Source organism: Bos grunniens, chromosome 2, assembly GCF_055505025.1.
Source record: "Bos grunniens cultivar Pamir isolate PY7600 chromosome 2, Bosgru_T2T1.0, whole genome shotgun sequence".
Classification (NCBI taxonomy): Eukaryota; Metazoa; Chordata; class Mammalia; order Artiodactyla; family Bovidae; genus Bos; species Bos grunniens.
The window spans coordinates 9742778-9763633 of record NC_141166.1 but is presented as its reverse complement, the minus strand read 5'-3'; the positions used below and the strand labels follow the sequence as shown (position 1 = coordinate 9763633).

Here is a 20856-nt window from a genome sequence, read left to right as displayed (position 1 = left end):
TCAAGGTTCTTTCTTTCCCCCTTTCTTCTTCAATAGCCATGAAATTAAAAGATGCTTACTCCTTGGAAGGAAAGTTATAACCAACCTAGATAGCATATTAAAAAGGAGAGACATTACTTTGTCAACAAAGGTCTGTCTAGTCAAGGCTATGGTTTTTCCAGTAGTCATGTATGGATGTGAGAGTTGGACTGTGAAGAATGCTGAGCGCCGAAGAATTGATGCTTTTGAACCATGGTGTTGGAGAAGACTCTTGAGAGTCCCTTGGACTGCAAGGAGATCCAACCAATTCATCCTAAAGGAGATCAGTCCTGGGTGTTCTTTGGTAGGACTGATGCTGAAGCTGAAACTGCAATACTTTGGCCACCTGATGTGAAGGGCTGACTCATTTGAAAAGACCCTGATGCTGGGAAAGATTGAGGGCAGGAGGAGAAGGGGACAGCAGAGGATGAGATGGTTGGATGGCATCACCGACTCAATGGACATGGGTTTGGGTGGACCCCAGGAGTTTGTGATGGACAGGGAGGCCTGGGGTGCTGTAGTTCATGGGGTCTCAAAGAGACGGACACGACTGAGTGGCTGAACTAACTTGTTCAATCCTTCTTTTATAGGTTTTTCCTTAAGTTCACACCCTCAAAAAAAAAAAAAAATTACCTAATGTTTATCTCAGGCTCTAAGATGATGGATTTAACTTCAGAATCTTTCTCAACACAGAACACCAGATTCTAAGAATAGTAAGTTCTCTAGGTCTATCACAAATTTATTTTAAGCAAGTTACTCAAGCCTTCTGGTGACAAATAAACTAGTCCTCAAAGGGACTCCAGCCACGCTCCCTCGTCCATCTGCCAGCTCCCGCACAGGTGGTTCAGTCACTAATTTGGCTCCTCGCAACCCCACAGACTATAGCACACCAGCCTCCTCTGTCTTTCTAGTGATTCATGTCCATTGAGTCAGTGATGCTATCTCACCCTCTGCTGCCCCCTTCTCTTTTTGCCTTCAGTCTTTCCCAGCATCAGGGTCTCTTCCCATGAGTCCATTCTTTGCATCAGGTGGCCAAAGTATTGAAGCTTCACCTTCAGTTATCAGTCCTTCCAATGTATATTCAGGGTTGGTTTCCTTTAGGATTGAGTGGTTTGATCTCCTTGTGGTCCAAGGGCCTCTCAATTCAAAAGTTATCAATTCTCCAGCAGAGGAGTGAGATGGAGAACAGAAAACAACATCCGGGTCAAAGGAAAGGCACTTAGAACCACCCTAATCTCTTCAATTTTATTGTAGGACACACTGGGGACAGAGGAGGGAAGTGGAGGAGCGATGACAAGAGGGCAGCTGGGGGCCTCCCCCACCATGAGCCTTTGAACCCAGTAGGGGATCAGGCAGAGGCAGCAGGGGAGGATGCAGGAAGTGCAAGCATCACCTTCCATGGGACAAGGATCCCTCATCATGGCGTTGGCCTTCTTAGCCCAGCATGAGGGGAGGAGCCTGCTGGGTGGGAGGGCTGAATGTCTGCAGACACCAGGTGGCTAGTGGGACGGGTTACTGCCACCCATGCCTGGAAGCACTGAGACAGGCTTAGCGCCGCCCCCTCCCTGTAAGCGCCATGAAAGCGCTGCCTCCCAGGAGGGACACAAAGAACCTGGCCGAGCTTGCTGGCTCGCACCTCATTTGCTCTAGAGAAGACAGGGGAACCTGACATACTGGTTTGAAAGGCTTTCTTTTTCGCCTTGGTGAAAACAGGCAGGGGAGAGAGGTGGGAGGGACGAGACAAAACACTGCCAACATCAAGACACAGGCTGAATGTCAAGCCCACCACTGAGTCACCTTGCGCAAGTCACTTCGCTTTCCTGAGACTCAGTTCCTTCATCTACAAGACGAGAATGACGGCTATCCACCTTGCGTCCTTTGTTGTGAGGAATAAATGAGAAAACACATGTCATCTTGACACAGTGCCTTAGACGGAGAAAGCGCTCAGTAACTAGCTATTATCGTGATACGCAATGCAACATTGAGAACAAGACTGTGAAGACTCAGTAACTAGCTATTATCGTGATACGCAATGCAACATTGAGAACAAGACTGTGTAGAAGGCTCAGTGTGGAAACTCTAGTGGCGGGCAGGGGGACTCAGGTGGGAGGCCGGGGAGTGCATCTGAGGAGATGTTTGCCTTCTTTCCCCTTTCAGGCTGAAGAGGGAGCCCCCCCACCCCAACCCCAGTGGGGCTGGGAGGGGCATACATAGGGGTGGGGAGGGGTCTTCGTGAAAGCCCCAGGGCTCCTCATGGGCCCAAGTGGAAGATAAGGATACAGTTGGGGGTATACGGATCCTCTGGGGACTATTTTTAAAAAGTTGGTCAAGAAGAAGGAAGAGAAGGGGGATGTTTCTTCCCACAGGAGCAACTGCAAAGACATCAAGCTGGATCCACCTAAGCTTTCAGATCCAGCCATCATGGGGCGGCTGCTGGGGGGACACCATCGTCCCCTTCTTTCTCCTCAGTGCCGGAGCTATCAAAAATACATATAAACTGTGAGAAAGTTCACATAAAAATGCTTTCTGCATGTATAAAAAAAAGACTGGCCATGGTCAGTGGCTTGGGATGTGGACTCAGCGGCCAAGGAGAGCTGGTGGCCGCCCAGCGGTAGATAACCTGGTCTGGGTGGCCTGACAGCTAGGACAGCGCCTGCTCTGGGGGAGGCTGCGTTCTCTGGAAGACGTTTCTGTGGAGCTGAGGTCTGGGGTGGGAGGCGGGTGGGGGCTGTTACGGAGACAGTGGCTCCATGAGTCTCGCTGTGACCTGTGCTGGGGTAGGCCGTAGGGGAAGCTGAGGCCCTTGGCCTCAGTGGACTCCTTGTCAAGGGCAGAAGCTTCCTTCACAGTAAACCTCCCAGAGAGCAGGCCTCCAGGAAGTCCTGAAACAGGTTCTGGGGTCCTGTCGTAAGATTGGATTGAGTGGTCTGGAGAGCAGCAGGGTACAGTATGACTTCCCCTTCTGAAGGAGAGTTCTGCCCAGAGCTTCCGGAAGGCTGACGTCACCTGGGCAGGGGACCCCAGGCACAGGAGGGCAGCCAGGCAGGCCTCTGGCCTGGAAGAAGGCTCCAGACAAACAGGAGTGCTTCCTTGGCACCCCCCACCGCAGGCCAAGGCTTCTGGATGTCTCTTTTGGAAGGGGTGAAGGTAAGGAGAGGGGGTGGCCTGTCTTTTTAGCACCCATTCTTCCCTATTGTTTGCCCTGCAAGGGCTGGGACTATGTGCCTGAGTGGGGTAGGTCCAAGGAGATGACCCCAGGCCATCTCTTTTGGGGTCTCAAGCAGCTACCAGAGCCAGGAATGTAGTTAAAGACTGTGGCAGCCAGCGCTCAAGGTCAGCCAAGGACGCCCTGTCCACCCACCTCCGAGGCAAACCTCAGATGGCCGCCATTAGCTGACCCCGGTCCCCACGGGCAGCCTGAGAGGTGGAGCGAAAGGCTTGGTGTGTGACACATGGGAAGGCTGCTCTGGAGCTCCCGGGAGGAGAGGCCAATCCAGCTCCCTGTCCAGCTGGGGTCTCACCGGCCGGCAGGCTCACTAGGGCTGGAGGAGGGGCAGGCCGCGCCGGAGGCCTTCCTTCAGGAACTGCATGTAGGTGGCTGTGGATGGGTCTTCAAAGGTGGACGAGAAGCTGAAGACGTGGTTCTCAATGTCCTCGGGCTTCATGGATGTGATGTCCAAGAAGTAGTTGGCGTTGATGTGGTGGACCTGGGGGAAGAGCTGGGTGAGGAGAGCGGGGTGGGGGGCCCAGTGCCCCCTGCAGCCTCGACTTTCCTTGTCTGGGCAGATGACGGGCAGGCTGGGCAGCCGTGAGCACTGCTGCAACCGTTCCCCTCCTCCTCCACTCACAGGGCTCTCAGCCTCCAGGGCTCCGCACCTCGCCCACCAGGCAAAACCTAAGGCCTTTCAATATCACCCCGCCCCCCAACCCCGCCTCTGTGCCCTTTGACCCTCTCATCTCTGATCCTACAACCCCTGAAATCCACATTCACTTCTGTCAAAATACTTGCATGCCCAGGCCTGTGTTCCCATCAGCTTCTCACTCCAGCTAGTGAGCACCTTAAGGGCAGGTACCCGGTAAACGAACGGGAGAGTGCAGGCAACCCACCGCCCAGGCGAAGTCCTGTCTGCCCAGCTCCACCACCTGGGGCTCTGCTAGGCTGGGTCCACTGAGGGGGTCGTCCACTGAGGGGGTCGTCCATGGACCGGTGTGAGCTGGCTGATTCCCCAAGGCCTTCCCTTCCCTGAGCCTGAGACAGAAGCTTCCCTGGTGGCTCAGCTGGTAAAGAATCTGCCTACAATGCAGAAGATCCTGGTCTGATCCCTGGGTCAGGAAGATCCCCTGGAGAATGGAGTGGAAACCCACTCCTTGCCTGGAGGATCCCATGGACAGAGGAGACTGGTGGGCTACTGTCCGTGGGGTCACAGAGTTGGTCACGACTGAGGGACTGATGCTCAGGGCCAACCCAGCTCCTGCTCCTCTGCTGCTCCCCACCTGCTGACCTCCCACCCTGCCCATCCCCCAGGACTGAAAGGAGAAGGAGCTGCTTTGCTCAGAAGAGCAAGCGATGCTGAGGCTCACAGGTGGGCGCCTGTTTTCAGAGCCAGCTATGCTTCTTTCTTGTGCGGCTTTTGCCATGTCTCTGAACCTTTCTGAGCCTCAGTTTGTAAAAATCACCATTTGTGATCATCGGTCTCGCAAAGCTTCTGTGAGACTCCTGCTTGAGGACGTGAGTGAGTGCTGTGTCAGGGGCCCTTAGGAAGAGCGGGGGTCTTGCCTCTGCCTGGGTGGTGTCAGATCCTTTCTGCTGCCACCAGGCCTGCCACCTGCCACCCCTCATCCCTGCCACGCCAGGGCTGGCTGCAATGGTCTGAGGTGAGACTTCCCTTCTGGGTCACATTCCTGTCTACTCTGCTGCCCACTGTGCCCCAGAGTGCTGCTGAGGTCCCCATTCTGAGGGAAGGTCCCGACACCTGCAGGCAGGCCGAGGGGACATCAGGGGATAACTGAGGCTCGGACTGGCTAAGAGACCAGCCAGGAGGTGGCAGAGCCAGACCGGGATGATGAGGTCTGTAAGCCACGGCCCTGGCTCGCTGCTGCTTCTGCCTGCGGCTGAGGCCGGGTGGCGGGGACCTACCACAGTGCCATTGGGCAAGCAGATCATCATCTCCACGGGGAAGCTGTACTTCTCCAGGTGCAGGCCGGCCAGCTTCTGGTGGGATGGGTTCTCCTGGTTGTTCTGCAGGGACAGTTGGGTATGTTCCTGCTGCCTGGGCTCCACTGTCCCAGGGGCTCCCATGGGGCTCTTCCCACCCACCTGCTGCTCACCTGCAGGTCCTCCAGCTCCTTCACCAGGGACCAGGTGCTGATGAAGCTCTCATTGAGGAGGGCGAGGATGGGCGAACTTTCCAGGACGGTCTCCCGGAGAGTCCGCCCCGAACCTGTTCAGGTATAAGCAAGGTCAGGACCCCACATGTCTCACTGGGATCTCAATCAGCAGGAAACCTCAGGGACTACAGAACACTCTGTGCACCCAGGTGAGATGACAGTGATTCAAACAGCGCCACAGAAGAGGTACTGAATTCCTGGTAGCTGTAATTAACATCAGTAACATACTGGAATCCTGGGCTGAGACTTGGTGTTGGGCCCCACCTGGCCCAGGGGCTTGCAGACAGCTTCTTAAATCCACTAAATACTGCCCCAGGGCCTTTGCACAGACTATCCTTCTATTTATCTAAAACACTTCCTCCTGTCACTCGACAAACCCTTACTCATCCTTCAGAGTCTCAGCTTGTGTCACTCTTTCAAGTAAGCCTTCCCTGACCCCCAGTTACACACTGTTGGGCCACTCTGGACCTTGCCTTGTGTAAACTTGCCACACTTGTAGCATCTGCCTTCTGCACACACTGCGTGCTCCCTGAGCCCAGGGACCGCTTCTGACTTCCTCGATGCAGGATGCCCAGCACCTAGCCTAAGGCTAGGCACAGGAGGTATCCGGGATGTTTGTCGATTGGCTGGACAAGGGCTGGGGCGGAGGTATCCGGGATGTTTGTCGATTGGCTGGACAAGGGCTAGGGCACTGTTTGCTCCTCTTTGTAACTCCCATCAGGCACCCAGAGAATTCTGCACCAGGGGGTCTTTGGAGTATTTTTCTGATTAAGTGAAAAGTGTCCAGGCTTTGGCACTATTTTTCTCTGACTTGTGTGCAACACTTTCCAGAGCACGGACACTTTCACATCTGTTTTCACAACGGTGGGAGGTAAAGTATGTTATCCTCTTATTGCTGAGAAAACTGAGGTCTGGGAAGGAAAATCACTTGGCCAAAGCCTCCTGGCTGAAGATGGCAGAGCTGGACTCCTTCTCCAGAGTCCAGCAGCTTCCTCGGAGCTCAGCACAGCACCCCAGAGCCCTCAACGCACCTCCCTGCCCCATGCGGTCCTCAAGCAACCTCGGGCTCTGAGAGCAGAGTCCCGTGGTCTCAGAGCCCCCTGCGCCCACAAGGAGTGACGCCGCCCCCTCTACCCGCAGACTGGCGGGGTCTCCTCACCTCAGCAGGACTGGTCGTCCAGGGCCCCCCACAGCAGGATTGAGTGCACCAGCTTGTTCTTGGCCTTGGCTTGGTCAAAGGCCTCGGTGAACGGCAGGTAGGTGACCTGGGGCCAAGTGGGGACAGAGAGAAGCTCTTGTGTGCGGCAGGGCCCCACTGCAGGGGCTGAGTGTGATGTGCATGTAGGTGTGTGTGTGTTTGTAGTGGATATACGTGTATGTGCACGTATGCACATGTATGGATATGTGTACGTATGCACGGACGTTTGTTGTGTGTGTGAGATGCTGAGCCAGAGCATGGCTCCGCCAAGTTCTGAAAGACAAAGGGGTGGCTCCCCGGCCCAGGCTGAGCCCCACAGGGAGGCAGCCTGAGCCACAAGCCCTGCCTGGCACTCGGTGCCCAGGGCCCACCTGCCGCTCCTCAGCTCTCCTCCCAGCCCCAGGAAGCCCGCTCCTGCCTGTGCCCACTGTCCCGCCTCACCTTCTTGAAGGGGTACATGGCCACCTCCAGGCGCCGGGCTGCCTCCTCCCAGCTCAGCTCCTGCTGCCACTGGATCTCCTCAAATACAAACTGGAGGGGCTCCCCTGAGGGCAGGCGGCTGTCGATCAGGTTGCCATCCTCGTCCAGGATCACGGAGGGCACCGAGGGGCCCAGCGCCTCCAGCTCCATCTGGGCCAGGGGTCAGTGAGGGATGTCTCAGTAAGGGGCAAGAGTCCTCCAGGGGCCCCAAGAGACCCTCAGAGACATGCCATTCATTGTAGAGGCGGGGAGACAGGCCCAGGGAAGGGCAGGGTCCGGTCAAGGCTGTGTACAGAGCCCACTGTCCAGCCAGGGCTCCACCGTGGGAAGCCGGCTGGGGCCCATGGCAGCTGCTGGACTCCGCGTGCAGGAATACGTGTCCTCCCAGGATCCTGCTTTGCCTGCCAGGAGCTCTGTCACTCCCTGTCCCAAGGCTCCTAGCCAGCTGGGTATCCCTGCAGCCAGGCTGAGAGACCCTGTGGCAGGGTTCTGCCTCCAAGCCCCACCTTCCAACCTGAGGCTTCCTGGGTGGCTCAGTGGTAAAGAACCCGCCTGCCAACTCAGGAGATGCAGGAGACCCAGGTTCGATTCCTGGGTCTGGAAGATCTCCTGGAAGAGGAATGGCAACCCACTCCAGTATTCTTGCCTGGGAAATCCCATAGACAGAGGAGCCACCGGGCTACAGTCTATGGGGTCGCAAAGAGTCGGACGCGACTACGACTAACCACGTGAAGGGACCACCTGTGCGCTCACCTGGGGTATGTAGCCGATGTCCACCTCCATGTTGCTGCTCTCACTGGCCCCGTACAGCCACTCCATGTCCACATTCAGAGACCTGGAGACGGGAGAGGGCGCCCAGGGCACAACGCCATCATCAAAGCCCATCAGACGTCAGACTTGATCTCACCGAAAGCCTGACGCTGGCCCCATTTTATAGATGAGGACGCTGAGACTCAGCAGGGTGAACCCAAGGTCTCAGAGCCACTGGGATGCTGACGGCAGAGCCTGGGACCTTTTCTTTCCAGGCTGCCTCTTCTAAAGGCACTAGGACCACACCACCCTCCACCAACCCAGGCCTGTAGTGTACAAAGGGCTTCTACATCCACGGCTCAGGCACTGCCCGCGACCCATGACTCTTAGAGGCAGCGGTCATCAGTGCCTCCCCCAGCACCTCGAGTTGGGCAGGAGTGAAAAACGGGTACTGTCCTCTCGCTGCAGGCCTCCTCCACTGTCTCCAGTGGGAAGTCTGGCCTGATCATGTGCAACCTGCAGATCCACCACATGAGGGCGCCCCAGGACAGGCTACCAACCACCTTGGGCCGGTGAAGCAGGCACTCCACCGCCCCCTCCTGCTCCTTGTTTCATCCAATCCAGGACCCCACCTCCACCCCTGGGCTGGGGGCAGACGTGCCCTGGGCTGAGCCCCCGCAGCACAGGGACTTGCTTGCTGAGCAAGGGAGAGGAGGAGGGCCGGTCTTTCCTCATCATTTTCCCATGGGCCCCTCGTTGCCCTCGGTAACCCTGAATGAGGATGGCAAGTCGCTCCTGGTCCTGGTTTCTCTTCCCAGGCTGTCCCGGCGACCCTCTCACTCCTGTCTAGGACCCAGCCGCCCATCTAAAAGATGAGGAAACTGAGGCCTGGAGGGGCCCAGGGTCTTGCCCACAGCCACTGGTGTTACAGCTGAGACTTAGCTCTGGGCCATTCGGCTCCCAGCCCGGGTACCGTCCTGGTACAGAGTCACTCAGGCCCCCCTGAGCTTGCCATCTGGGATAAAGCTGGAAAGGCTCTCTGCATCCCCCCAACAAGAGGCTGATCCTGAGCAGGTGGAGCAGGTGGAGCAGGCAGGCAGGCAGGTGGAGCAGGCAGGCAGGCAGGCAGGTGGCTGGCATTGAGCCCTTCCAGAAGCCACCCCCAGTCCCCACCCAGGGTCTAGGGTAGCAACTGCAGGCAAGGAGGGCCTGCCCCTTAGGTCTCTGCATGTGCTGTTCCCTCTGCCTGGCTAAACCCTCCTCAGCCCCCAGGTCGCTGCACAGATGTCCCTTCCTTTGGGAAGGCTTCCTGCACCCCCACCAGTCAGGTCCCTGCCCACCTGCCAGCCTTTCCCTAAGGTGCCAGGGCAAGGTGTGGTCACGGGTTTGTCAGCAGAATGAGCAGGGGTGGGGGGCTCCAGCTTCAGGGAGGGGCTGAGGGCTGCTGCCTTGGGTTCCAGCACAGAGCTGGCTGGTCACTCCATCATCCCAAAAGCATGTCCCAGGTGCTGCCTGGGATGACGGAATGACCACCTCCCTGCCCCCGACCACCTCATACTGCCTCCTCCGAGGTCAGCTCCAGGTGCCTCCCAAGAGGAAGGGCTCTGGGGAGAGACTGAGGGGGGCTGAACTCTGGGAGCTGGCGGGGGCACACGTGAGCAGGATGCTAGGGTGGGATGGAAGCTCTCACCTGTGGTTGGGCACGAAGAGCCGGAAGTCACGGACGTGGGTGGCATCTTTGGAGAGGACGACGTGGCCGGTGAACTGGCCGGGGGAGAACCAGAAGGGGAAGTCGGGGGGCTCGCTGAGCTGGAACTCGGCATGGATGCTGGAGGGAAAAGACCTGGCTGGGAGTGCGTCCCCTGGCCGAGCAGAGCTTGCCTGCCCACCCCCTTCTGCCCCAAAGCCTGGAACCCACGCAGGGATGGCCAGACTCTGGGTGGGGCAGAGGGCTGGGCAGGGGGCGGAGGAGTGTGTGGGGCAGGGAGAGGGGAGGCCCTCAAGGTGCTGCCCTACCTTCAGGGCCCAGTTTCCCCGCGCCTTCCCTGGAAGCCTAGCTGACCCTCCTCTGAGCTCTCACAGCCTCTCCAGGGGCTGTGTGACCTGGTGTCACAGCTCTTACGCACCCCCTTCCATGTGGATGACAGTGACGGCCATCAGCCCCATGCTAAAGCACACTCAGCACTTTTCCCTTCCTCCTGGAGGAAGTCACCCCTTCCCTGGTGCATGAGGAGGAATGTGAGGCTCAGAGAGCAAAGCTGCTTGGCCAGGCCCGCAGGGCAGTAAGTGGTGGTGATGGGGTGGCGGGGTCTGGCCCTGGCTCCCGGGGCTGTACCCTTCTGTGCTGCCCTGGAGTCCCAGGCCCAGGTGAAAACAGGGATGGGGCTGCCAGGACCCCTCACCGGAACATCACGGTGTAATAGAAGTCGCTGATGGCGGTCAGGCAGGCCACGGCCCCCTGAGGGGCAAAACGGGTCTTCACGAAGGGCCGTGGGTGGAACATGCTCAGGAGCCGGTGGATGATGACCTGCGGGGAAGGCAGTGGGTCCCGGGGTTGGCTTGCGGGGACCTGGCTCCCCTGGGTGAGTGTCAGCCCTGGACCAGGGGTGGGGCCAGACGGAGGCAGGAGTGCAGGACGAGGGGCAGGCCGGCGGCCTTGGGGTCCAGGTGCGGGGCTGGGGCATGGGGCCATGGGGCTGCCCTCACCTCCTTGCCCTTGGGTGGCGGTGGATAGAAGCGGTTGTTGGACAGGTAGCCAGTGAAGACACTCAGCTCACTGGGGATGATCCACCAGGGCTCGCCTAGCTCCACGTGGCCCTGGGGCGGGAGGAAGGGCCGGAAGTGGCGGGCGGCAAACACGGCACTCGGCGAGGCTGCCGTGGTCCAGTTGCGGAGGCCAGACAGGGCCAGGCGGGAGACCTGGGGCAGGGAGACCGTCAGTGCGCTGGGGCACTGAGAACCTCCCAGGCCGCCTGGAGGTCTCCTCGAGCCCTGAGCCAACCCCCAAACCCAGAAACAGAGGCTCTGGGAGGCTCCTGCTCTGGTCAGGACGGGGTGAGTCTGGCGGGTACCGTCCTGCCAGAGCTGAGGCTCACTTCGCCTCCCCCAGCCCCTAGCCTGGGAAGCGGTGTCCCTGCGGCCCCTCGGGTCCAGCCCAGGCCAGACACCTCTTGCGAGGACAGGGGAATCGAGGCAGCAGCAGGGTCACCTAGGACTGGAATGGGGGGCTCTGGGGGGGCTCTGTGTGTAGGCCCTGACCGCCTCTTCCCGCCTTCCAAGCCCAGGTCCCACTTCCCTTGTGCATAAGCCAGCAGACCAACCCCAGGTGCCCCCACCCCACCCCGGGCTTCCTCACCCCTCCACCTGCCCTGCTTTCTGCTCTCTAAGCTCCCTCTCCAAGTCTCCTCCCTGCAGCTAACGTCCTGGGTGACAAGAATTCAGGAGTCTGTCGGGGGAGCAGCAGCCACCTTTGGGTGAAATCTCTAGGGTCAGGGGCAGGATGAGACCACAGAGGAGGGGGAGGAAGGGCACCGCTACTTCAAGTGTAGTCTGGGCCATGCTGGCTGGGCACCCCGGGCACAAGGCCTCCCTGAACCATTTCCTCATCAGTAATCCACCCCAGTGCTGTCGGATAAGTGACGGGCAGGAGAGGAGGCAGGTCAGACTATGCAGGCCTAGAGCAGGAGGCGGCCATGGACCATGCAGGTCCCCTGGTCAGAGCCCCACCTTCAGTGGCTCTTCCCTGCCCTTATGGGTCACCAAAAGCAGCTGCCACGGCAGTGAGTGCCTGGCCCCGCTCAGGGATCCCAGCCGCCAGAGAGCTGTCCCACCTTTGACAGTAACAAGTCCCCTCCTCCACCTCCCTGGTGAGGGGCCCTGGGCTCAAGGAGACTTGAGAGGTGGGGCTTAGGGAGCAGAAAACAGGGCAGGCAGAGAGGGTAAGGAAGCCCAGGGTGCGGCAGGGGCACCGGGCTTATGGTCTGCTGGCTTAGGCACAAGCTGAGATGATGGAGGAGAGTTCTCAAAGCAGCTCACAGGCAGGTTCTCAAAGCAGGGCTGGCTGAGTGGGGCCAGGCGGAGCCTGTCTGCCTGCTGGTCCTGCTCACAGACTGTGGAGCTCTTGGGGAGCAGCCTGCAAGGTGGGGCCTGAGCTAGGGAGGCAGGGCTGGGGTCTTCCAGACCCCACCTCCCCTGTCAGTGCAGGTGGGCCCCTGCACCTATTCTCCCCACTCGGTGGGAAGGACTCATCCGCTTAGACAGCACTCCAGCCCGTCAATGGCGGACCTTCTCCACCCAGACCGTGCTGGACTCTCCCCTGGACGTCCTCAAGGACCTCAACTCCAGCAGTCCAGACTGACCCCACACCCTCCCTACCAGACCCGCGCCCCTCCTCCAGCCCCCATCAGGAGATGGGTCCCCCACGCACCTGGCCACCAGCCAGAAGCCTGAGATACCCCAACCACCCCTCCCACCCCCTTCCTTTAGGAGCCCTGCGCTGCCTTTCTGTCCTCCCAGCATCCCTCGGGCGGTCCTTCTTTTCCATCACCAAGGCCTCCCCTTCCCCCTTCCTGTCTTCCCGTCCCTCCTGGGAACTGGTCTTCTTCTCTTCCATTTCTCCCCAGCCGCCACCCTGGAAAGCCTAGATCTGATGAGGGATGTCTCCTATTTCAAAACACACTATGGTATTTGGCTGCTGCAGAATGAAGGCCAAAGTCAGGCAACTGAGCCCCTGGGCCATCAGGCAACTTCTCTTCCAGTCCCACTGATGGGGATGCCCCTACCTGGGGTCCAGTCACCCCCTCTCTCTGCCCTTGGGGTCCTGCCAGGCATCTCCTGCCTTCAGGCCTTTGTCTGTGCTGAAGTGATGGTTCAGCTGAGACACAAAGGCTGAGCAGGTGTGGGCAAGACAAAGAGAAAAGGTGTTCTTGGTCGAGGGACCAGCATGTGAGCTGGCTCACAGGTGGAGGGAAGTCTGGACACCTGGAGCCGTGGACAGCTGAGAGGAGAGGGCAGGGGAGCGAGCAGGAAAGGCAGCAGGGCCTGGGGATGCCAGATCCTGGGAAGGCTTGAGACCTTGTCCACAGGGCCTTGGGTTCAGGTGGGGCTGGTTAGGATGGCACTTGTCAGGGTCATTCCCCACCCCAGAGCCCCTACCAGGGCCTAAACTTCAGATCCAGTTCATCGGAGCTCAAGAGAGCACCTGTCAGGGGCCAAGTACTGTGCTAGGGGCCTGGGGATTCATAGATGTGTGTCACAGGCCTTGCCCTGAGGAAATCGCAGCCTTGGAGTGGAAGACTGACCTGTAGAAAGTAATGATCATAAGCAAGGTGGCTGCATCAGCATGGTCTCTAGCATACCAGCTATTTCCTCCAGCCAGATCCTCCCTACCCTGTGGACACCGGCCTGAGCCCTCCTCCCCTGCAGTTGCTGTCAGAAGTCATTCCCTCTAGGGAGCCATCTAGGTCACAGGTTCATGCTCATCCCTCCTAGCTCCCCTACCAGACCGGGGGCCTGGACGGTGGGCACAGGGCCTGGCATGCTGGGTGCACAGAGGGCACTGGATAAAGGAAGGAAGGAAGGGAGGAAAGACGAGCAGAGCACAGACCATTCTCAGGAGGCGAGTACACACAGATGGTCCCCCCATCTCTGGTCCTGTCTCTGGGAGGTCCCCTGCCCCTCCTGCCCCAACTTACCCCTAGGAACCCATCTTTGCTCTTGGTCATGGACTCTGGGAGCAGAGGCTGGAATCGGGCTTCTATGGTGAGAGTCTCCTCGCTGGGGTCAGGGGGCAGCTCCTCCTCCTCGTAGTTGGCCGTAGGAGTAGACCCTATGAGACACAGGCCACCAGAGAGGGGTCCTCCCTTAGATGGCAGGGCCTTACTTCCTAGGATGTCCGCATGGGCCAGTGATTAAGGAAGCCATGCTTGGGAGGGATGGGGTGGGAGGTTGTAACAGGTAACAATCACCAAAGTAACAATATAGATTACATCGTTTATCAAACATATACAAATAAATTGTATATGTATTGGGCTAGCCCAAAAGTTATTTGATTCTCCCATAACATCTTACAAGGCTTCCCTTTTAGCTCAGTTGGTAAAGAATCTGCCTGCAGTGCAGGAGACCCGGGTTCAATCCCTGGGTTGGGAAGATCCCCTGGAGAAGGAAATGGCAACCCACTCCAGTATCCTTGCCTGGAAAATCTCATGGACAGAGGAGCCTGGAGAGCTGCAGTCCATGGGGTCGCAAAGAGTCGGGCATGACTGAGCGACTAACACTTATAACATCTTACAGGAAAACTTGAACGAACTTTTGGGCCAACCCAATATGATATACCGGAGAAGGCAATGGCACCCCACTCCAGTACTCTTGCTTGGAAAATCCCACGGATGGAGGAGCCTGGTGGGCTGCAGTCCATGGGGTCGCTAAGAGTTGGACACGACTGAGCGGCTTCACTTTCACTTTTCACTTTCATGCATTGGAGAAGGAAGTGGCAACCCACTCCAGTGTTCTTGCCTGGAGAATCCCAGGGACGGGGGAGCCTGGTGCGCTGCCATCTATGGGGTCGCACAGAGTCGGACACGACCGAAGTGACTCAGCAGCAGCAGCAGCAATCTGATATACAAAGTGTACGTATAATGTATACAACATAGTATATCCCGCATATACAATTTCTCCTGTATATATCACATTTTGGCTTCACAGTAGTCCTGTGAGCAATATTATTAAGTCCATGTTACAAATGAGAAACTGGAGGCTCAGAGGGTTGAAGTCACTTCCCAAGGACACACAGCCAGGCCAGGCTGGCTGGTCCCCTTCCCTCAGCCCATCTCTGGGGTGAGGTCAGCTCTATTTCCTGGACCATTTGGGGCAAATCCCTCAGCCCTTCTGGGTTTCCTACATGAGAGATGGAACCCATGCTACTATGCATGTCCGGTCTTGGGGGCCTCATGGAGAAGCAAGGGCTGCTCGGGGAGGTCAGGCAACGTGGAATCAGGCAATCTTTGGTGTCACAGAAAGAGCGCTGGTCCTGAAGTCAGGAGACCCGCTTCTCCCGGATTTCCTGGGTGGCCCGTTTCCCCATGGGTATAAGGAGGGGCTGGACTGACAGGAGCTGAACTTGATTCATTGGATCTCTTCCTGCTCAGAGACCTGCCAAGTCTGTAGTCCTTCAAGGGTGGAGGGAGTCAGGATGAAGGCTTAGGGGGGTGGCTAATAGCAGGGAGGGGCCCCATGACGCAGATAATGGAATGAAGCATGGGTGGGTCTCGCCATGACTGCTCTCTTGGGGGCAGAGACCATTGCTTGGCATTTGTTGATGGACGGACAGACTGGATGGGTACATTCAAAGGAGTGCTTACCCAGGAATCACTGGAATCACCAGGATGCCTTTTTAAACTACAGATGCCCAGAACCCCCTGAGTCAGACCTACTGGGTCAGTCTTCAGGGGCTAGAACCTGGAGAAAATGTGCTTTTGATTAGCCCCCCACCCCCTACCCCCAGTGGCTTCTGATGGAAACCCCTGTTCTAAAGCATCCCAGTTACTTCTGCATTTCTAAGTCAAGGCAACAAAATTTCCAAACAGCAATCTGGAAACCTCAGAGGAACGGAGCAACAGGAATATGTAGGGTTACTGGTCAGCTTGCTTATCCAATCATTTTCCTGTCATCACAGGTAATTCTGAATAATAATGCCATGCATTTTGTGGCTCTTTGGTTTTTAAATAAAATTTGTATTTCCTGACTTATACGTAAACTTTGCTCACTATAGACAATTTGTAAAAATGTTAAGCTACGAAGCAGAAAATTAGGCATACATGACTGTACCACCTAGAGAGGACTGTTTGCCTCTATTTCCTACTTAGATTTGGTGTTTCTTTTTGGTTTTATTTTTTGTTCATCCGACAACTTGGTCCAGTTTTGTACTCACAGTGGCTCAGGTGGTAACGGAGGGAGAGATTATTTTCCCCGATGGAGAAAAAGATTTGTGTAAAAAAACTAAAGCATCCCCAAGCTCAGCAAGCTTGGCCAACATGTCATTATGAGGGAACTCTGGCTCTCTAGGCGCAGAAAAGGACAAGGATGTGGCTCTGTGGCTGCTTGGAGAAGTGCGTGCAAAATACGAAGTCAAAGCAAACCCGCCCGGGACTGACCTGTGTACTTGCCCATCTGCTTTCATGACAGAACCTGACTGCCCCGGGAGGCACTGACACGTCTGCTCCACCAATTAGCATTTTTCATCTGACTCTTCTCCTCTGACAGGGACTGCAGGCCACCGGGCCGGGACTAAGCTGACCTACCCAACCCCATCCTGAGACACAGAAAGCCCATCTCAGACCTCGGGCACTTACTTGCCTGAGAGCAGTGGCGTCTCTGTCTTTTCCATCTATTGACCTACTTATACCAGGCGATCTGGGTAACAAGTAGATGCCCAAGATCAGAAGTTCAGGAAACATCACAAGATATGGACACAGAGGTTAGGGTGGTGATGGAGCGGTGGGAGAGACATTTTATAATTCATTAGAATGCTTTAGCTCATCTTTACAACCGAAATCAAATTACATCCAGGCAAAAACGGGTGACAAAGTAGGATAGGAATCTGACAGTTCCCCAGGAAGGTTTAATATTTAGTAGTAATAGCAATAGCTCCTGTCTATTGATTATCCAGGCTTCCCGGGTGGTGCAGTGGTAAAGAATCTGCCTGTCAATGCAGGAGATGAAGGAGACTCGAGTTCAATCCCCAGGCTGGGAAGATCCCTTGGAGTAGGAAACGGCAACCCACTCTAGTATGCTTGCCTGGAAAATTCCATGGACAGAGGAACCTGGCAGGCTACAGTCTGCTGCTGCTGCTGCTGCTAAGTCACTTCAGTCATGTCCGACTCTGTGTGACCCCATAGACGGCAGCCCACCAGGCTCCCCCATCCCTGGGATTCTCCAGGCAAGAACACTGGAGTGGGTTGCCATTTCTGTCTCCAATGCATGAAAGTGAAAAGTGAAAGTGAAGTCGCTCAGTCGTGTCTGACTCTTCGTGACCCCATGGACTGCAGCCTACTGGGCTCCTCCATCCATGGGATTTTCCAGGCAAGAGTACTGGAGTGGGGTGCTATTGCCTTCCCCAGGCTATACAGTCCACAGGGTCGCAAAGTCAGACACGACAGAGCACACATACCATGCCATTGACTATCTATTGCATACTGGGCACTTTGCAGACGTTTTCTCTAATCCTCAAATCAGCTAGTGCAGGACCCGAAGACAGAAGCTCCCTAAACCTCGCCCTACACCCTCCTCGCACCCTCCTTTCCCTCCTGGGCAGGCTGGAGAGGCTTCCTGCTCCCCAGTCTCTCAAACTATACACATTAGGATCAGGTCAGCATCCATCTCACAGGCACTGCTAAGAGATAACTCAGACGGTGCTTAAAGTGAGTCTGGTCCTGGGAAAGCGGTCCGAGAATGTTAGCTTGTAATATTCACCTGTGAGGAGAACAGGCTTGGGCGTGTGTTTGTGTGTCTATGTGTGTGTGTGTGTGTGTCTGTGTGTCTCTGTGTGTGTGTCTGTGTGTGTGTCTGTGTATGTATCTGTGTGTGTGTCTGTGTGTGTGTGTGTTTGTCTGTATGTACTCATGGTGAGGCAGCTTGCCCAAACCACCCACTAGAAAGTATCTCTGAAGCCCAGGGCACCTTCCTCCTACTCCAGGCAATTCTCCTGCTCAGAGCAGACACAGGGCAAGAACCAGAGGGCGGTGCCCCAGGTCCCTCCTCCTGGGTCCCCAGACCCTCCTGGTACCTGTCAGCTTCTCAGCGATGGGCTTGAACTCCTCGGGGCTGATGTACATGTCCCGGTCAGTGTCCAGGGAGGAGAAGAGGAAGAGGCCTTCTGTCCCCAGGGTTTTCAGTGCTGAATCCTGCTTGGGAGGAGGCGCTGGGTTGAGCAACCGGATACCCACTGGTATCCCAAACCGCTTTCGCCACCACCTTCCTGAGTTCTTTCAGCCCATCCATCTCCCAAACATCTGTCCAAATGCCACTTCTGCACGCCCCAGAGCCCAGGTCCCCCGTTCCCATCCCTCTGGGTCCCTGTTACACTCCGAGCCTTCGTCCACTGTCCACTCTCCAAGTGCCCGCTTCGTATCCGGATCCATCTGGAGTCACCCTCTTGGTCCACCCATCGTCCTCCCTGGCCTCCCCTCCCCACCGTCCCAGCGCCCCCGGCCCCGCCCGCCCGGATGCTCGGGTCCCAGTCGCTCTCAGTGCTTTGTCTGCGGTGAACTGTTCCAGCGCCCATCCGCCCGCTCCCCTAGGAGCCGTCGCAGCCCCGGCCTCGCTCGGGGCCAGTCTGATCACCCCCGCATCAGTCCTTCATAGCCCGCCCGCTTTCTGGAGCCCCCCTTTTCCTTCCTGGCCGCCCTCCCGGCCCTCCGGCCCCGTCCCCCTCCGGTCAGGCTGCCCTCCCATCCCCGCCCCGTCCCCCACCGGCCCCCGGCCCCTCGGAGCCCTGCCCGTCGGTGAGCCCCGCCGCCCGGGCCCACTCGAGTGTCCCCGGCCGGCCACCGCGCCCTCCCCGCCGACTCGGACCTGCCTCGCGGCCGCCTGGGCCTCGCTGTAGCGGGCGAAGGCCCGGGCGGCGGCGGCGGCCGCGGCGGCGGCGAGCAGGGCCCCCAGCAGCGCCAGGGCGCGGGCGCGGCGCGGCGGGGGCGCGGGCGGCGCGGCGGGGCCGGAGCCCCGAGGCCCGCGCTCGCCCGGCCGGGTCCGGCCCATGGCGGCGGCTCCGGGCGGGGTGGCCTCGGACGCGGAGCCGCGGCGGCGCGGGCGCGGGCGGGGCCGGGGCCGGGCCTGGGCGCCGGGGCGGGACGGGCTGGGGCCCTCGGTCCGGCGCACGGCGGCGCTGCTGACTCGCGAGTGCAGGGAGGGAGGCGCGCCGGGGCCCCTGCTCCACACACACCTCCCTGCCGTCCGGCGGTGTCTCCTTCCTTCTCTTTCCCCTCCCCGAACGAAACCGGGCCTCCGCGTCCCGCCTAGCCTAGAGGAGCCCGGGAGCACTTCCAGGCTGAGCACTTCCAGGCTGAGCACCGGGAGAAGGAGATGCGAGGGAAGCCAGAGGCGGGTCGGGTACCCACTCTCCCCGCATCCCACCCTGCCTCTTATCCGACCTGCTTTTTGAAATGTCTCTATAGTCATCGCGAAACAGAAAACTACCCAAGTTCAGCCCTCCCTGTTTCTTTCATGGTCTTGCTGGAAGGCCACCTCTGCAAATTCATTAGGGACAGGAGCTACCTGTAAGGACACAGGCAGGTGCAGCGCTGAACCCTCACCTGCGGGGCCCAAGTTTCTTCACCTGTAAGGAGGATTCAGAGAGGCTCTTCTGTGGGTTGGTTGGTGTCGTTCAGTCGCTCAGTTGTGTCCGACTCTTGGCGATCCCATGAACTGCAGCACGCCAGGCTTCCGTGTCCTTCACCATCTCCCAGAACTTGCTCAAACTCATGTCCATTGAGTCGGTGATGTCATACAATCATCTCATCCTCTGTCCTCCCCTTCTCCCACCTTCAATCTTTCCCAGCATCAGGGTCTTTTCAAATGAGTCAGTTCTTCCCATCAGGTGGCCAAAGTGTTGGAGCTTCAGCTTCAGCATCAGTCCTTCCAATGAATATTCAGGACTGATTTCCTTTAGGATGGACTGGTTGGATCTCCTTGCTGTCCAAGGGACCCTCAAGAGTCTTCTCCAACACCATAGTTCAAAAGCATTGATCATTCGGTGCCCAGCCTTTTTTATGGTCCAACTCTCACATCCGTAAATGACTACTGGAAAAACCATAACTTTGACTATAGGGAAATGCCCAGGCGGGTGGGGGTGGCAGCCCCCAGGCACAGGGCAAGGCCGGCTGTGAGTTACCCTCTCCCCTGCTAGACCTGGCCTGGACACTAGAATGGTTTTTCTGGAGAACAACACTTAGGGGAGGGCCTTGGGCGTGGAGATGGGTGGAGTTTGAGGAAGTACTTTCAAGTCCTCAGAAATCTTGGTTCCACTGGGTCTCTTTTCCGTTATATCAAGGGCCCTGAGATCCCAGGGGTGGCTGTGCCTGCACTTTCCCACGAGAGGGCAGCAGCTGCCAAAGCCTCTGGACAGGAACCCAGAGTCTGGGGAGCAGCCGCGCAGTCCTTGGAGATGACTGCCAGCCCCAGGGCAGGGCACCGCCCAGGTCTGGGATGTCAGGGGGAATTTAGCGGGTACTTAGCACCCAATGTGTGCTGGACTTGGTGCCATGAAATTCATGCCATCCTATTTCATCCTCAAGCCACCCAATGAGGCTTGTTTGACTCATTTTAAAATTGAGTAACCTGGGAATTCCTTAGAGGTCCAGTGGTTAGGGGGCTTCCCAGGTGGCTCAGTGTAAAGAATCCTCCTGCCAATGCAGGAGATGCAAGAGATGTGAGTCAAGAAGATCCCCTGGAGTGGGAAATGACAACCCACTCCAGTATTCTTGCCTGGAAAATTTCATGGATAGAGGAGCCTGGTGGGCTACAGTCCATGGGGTCGCAAAGAGTCGGGTGCAACTGAGCGCACAGGCACGCACACCAGTGCTTAGGACTCTGTGTGTTCCCTGCTGGGGCCCAGGTTTGCTTCCTGGGCCAATAACTAAGATTCTGCAAGCCACAAGGCAGTGCCCTCATAGAAATAATAATAAATTAAAATTGAGGAGCCTGAGCCCTGACACCCAGGTCTATCTGAGTCCAGATCTCTTGCCATGCTGCCTCTCGGGATGATCCAGCTGACTGAGTGGTGGGGGTGGCACTGGTCTCTACCACCACTTCTGTCCTTCATGGGTAACCAGCCATGACAGTGCCATGTGAGCAGGGTCCTGCCTTCCTAGTGCCCATAAATGACCTGGCACATAGTGGGCACTCTCATGTCTTTTGAATGACTGACACCCAGGGACCAAGAGTTGTGGACCCTGGACCCAGCCCTTGCCCAGCTTTCTGGCCCCCCATTCTCCGAGGGACCCACAGAGGCCTGACATCTGGTGTTGGCT

The 20856-nt window shown here is 57.5% G+C and overlaps 1 protein-coding gene across 2 annotated transcripts; it reads right to left on the bottom strand.

The window, feature by feature from the left end:
- Positions 1-1249: 1249 nt before the first annotated feature.
- Positions 1250-18633, bottom strand: SELENON (selenoprotein N). Of its 2 annotated transcripts, XM_086328658.1 has the most exons (13): positions 18404-18633; positions 17616-17733; positions 13528-13661; positions 10541-10753; positions 10237-10361; positions 9525-9662; positions 7838-7919; positions 7046-7234; positions 6566-6671; positions 5347-5459; positions 5156-5257; positions 4162-4312; positions 1250-3725 (listed from the first exon to the last, which is right to left on the bottom strand). In XM_086328658.1, exons 1-13 carry the CDS (start codon positions 18584-18586, stop codon positions 3664-3666), a joined length of 1716 nt encoding a protein of 571 aa, XP_086184784.1. In that variant the 5' UTR covers positions 18587-18633; the 3' UTR covers positions 1250-3663. The 2 variants fall into 2 exon arrangements, with proteins under 2 accessions (XP_086184784.1, XP_086184793.1); XM_086328667.1 differs by lacking the exon at positions 4162-4312 and having other exon boundaries at positions 18404-18628.
- Between the last annotated feature and the right edge of the window lie 2223 nt (positions 18634-20856).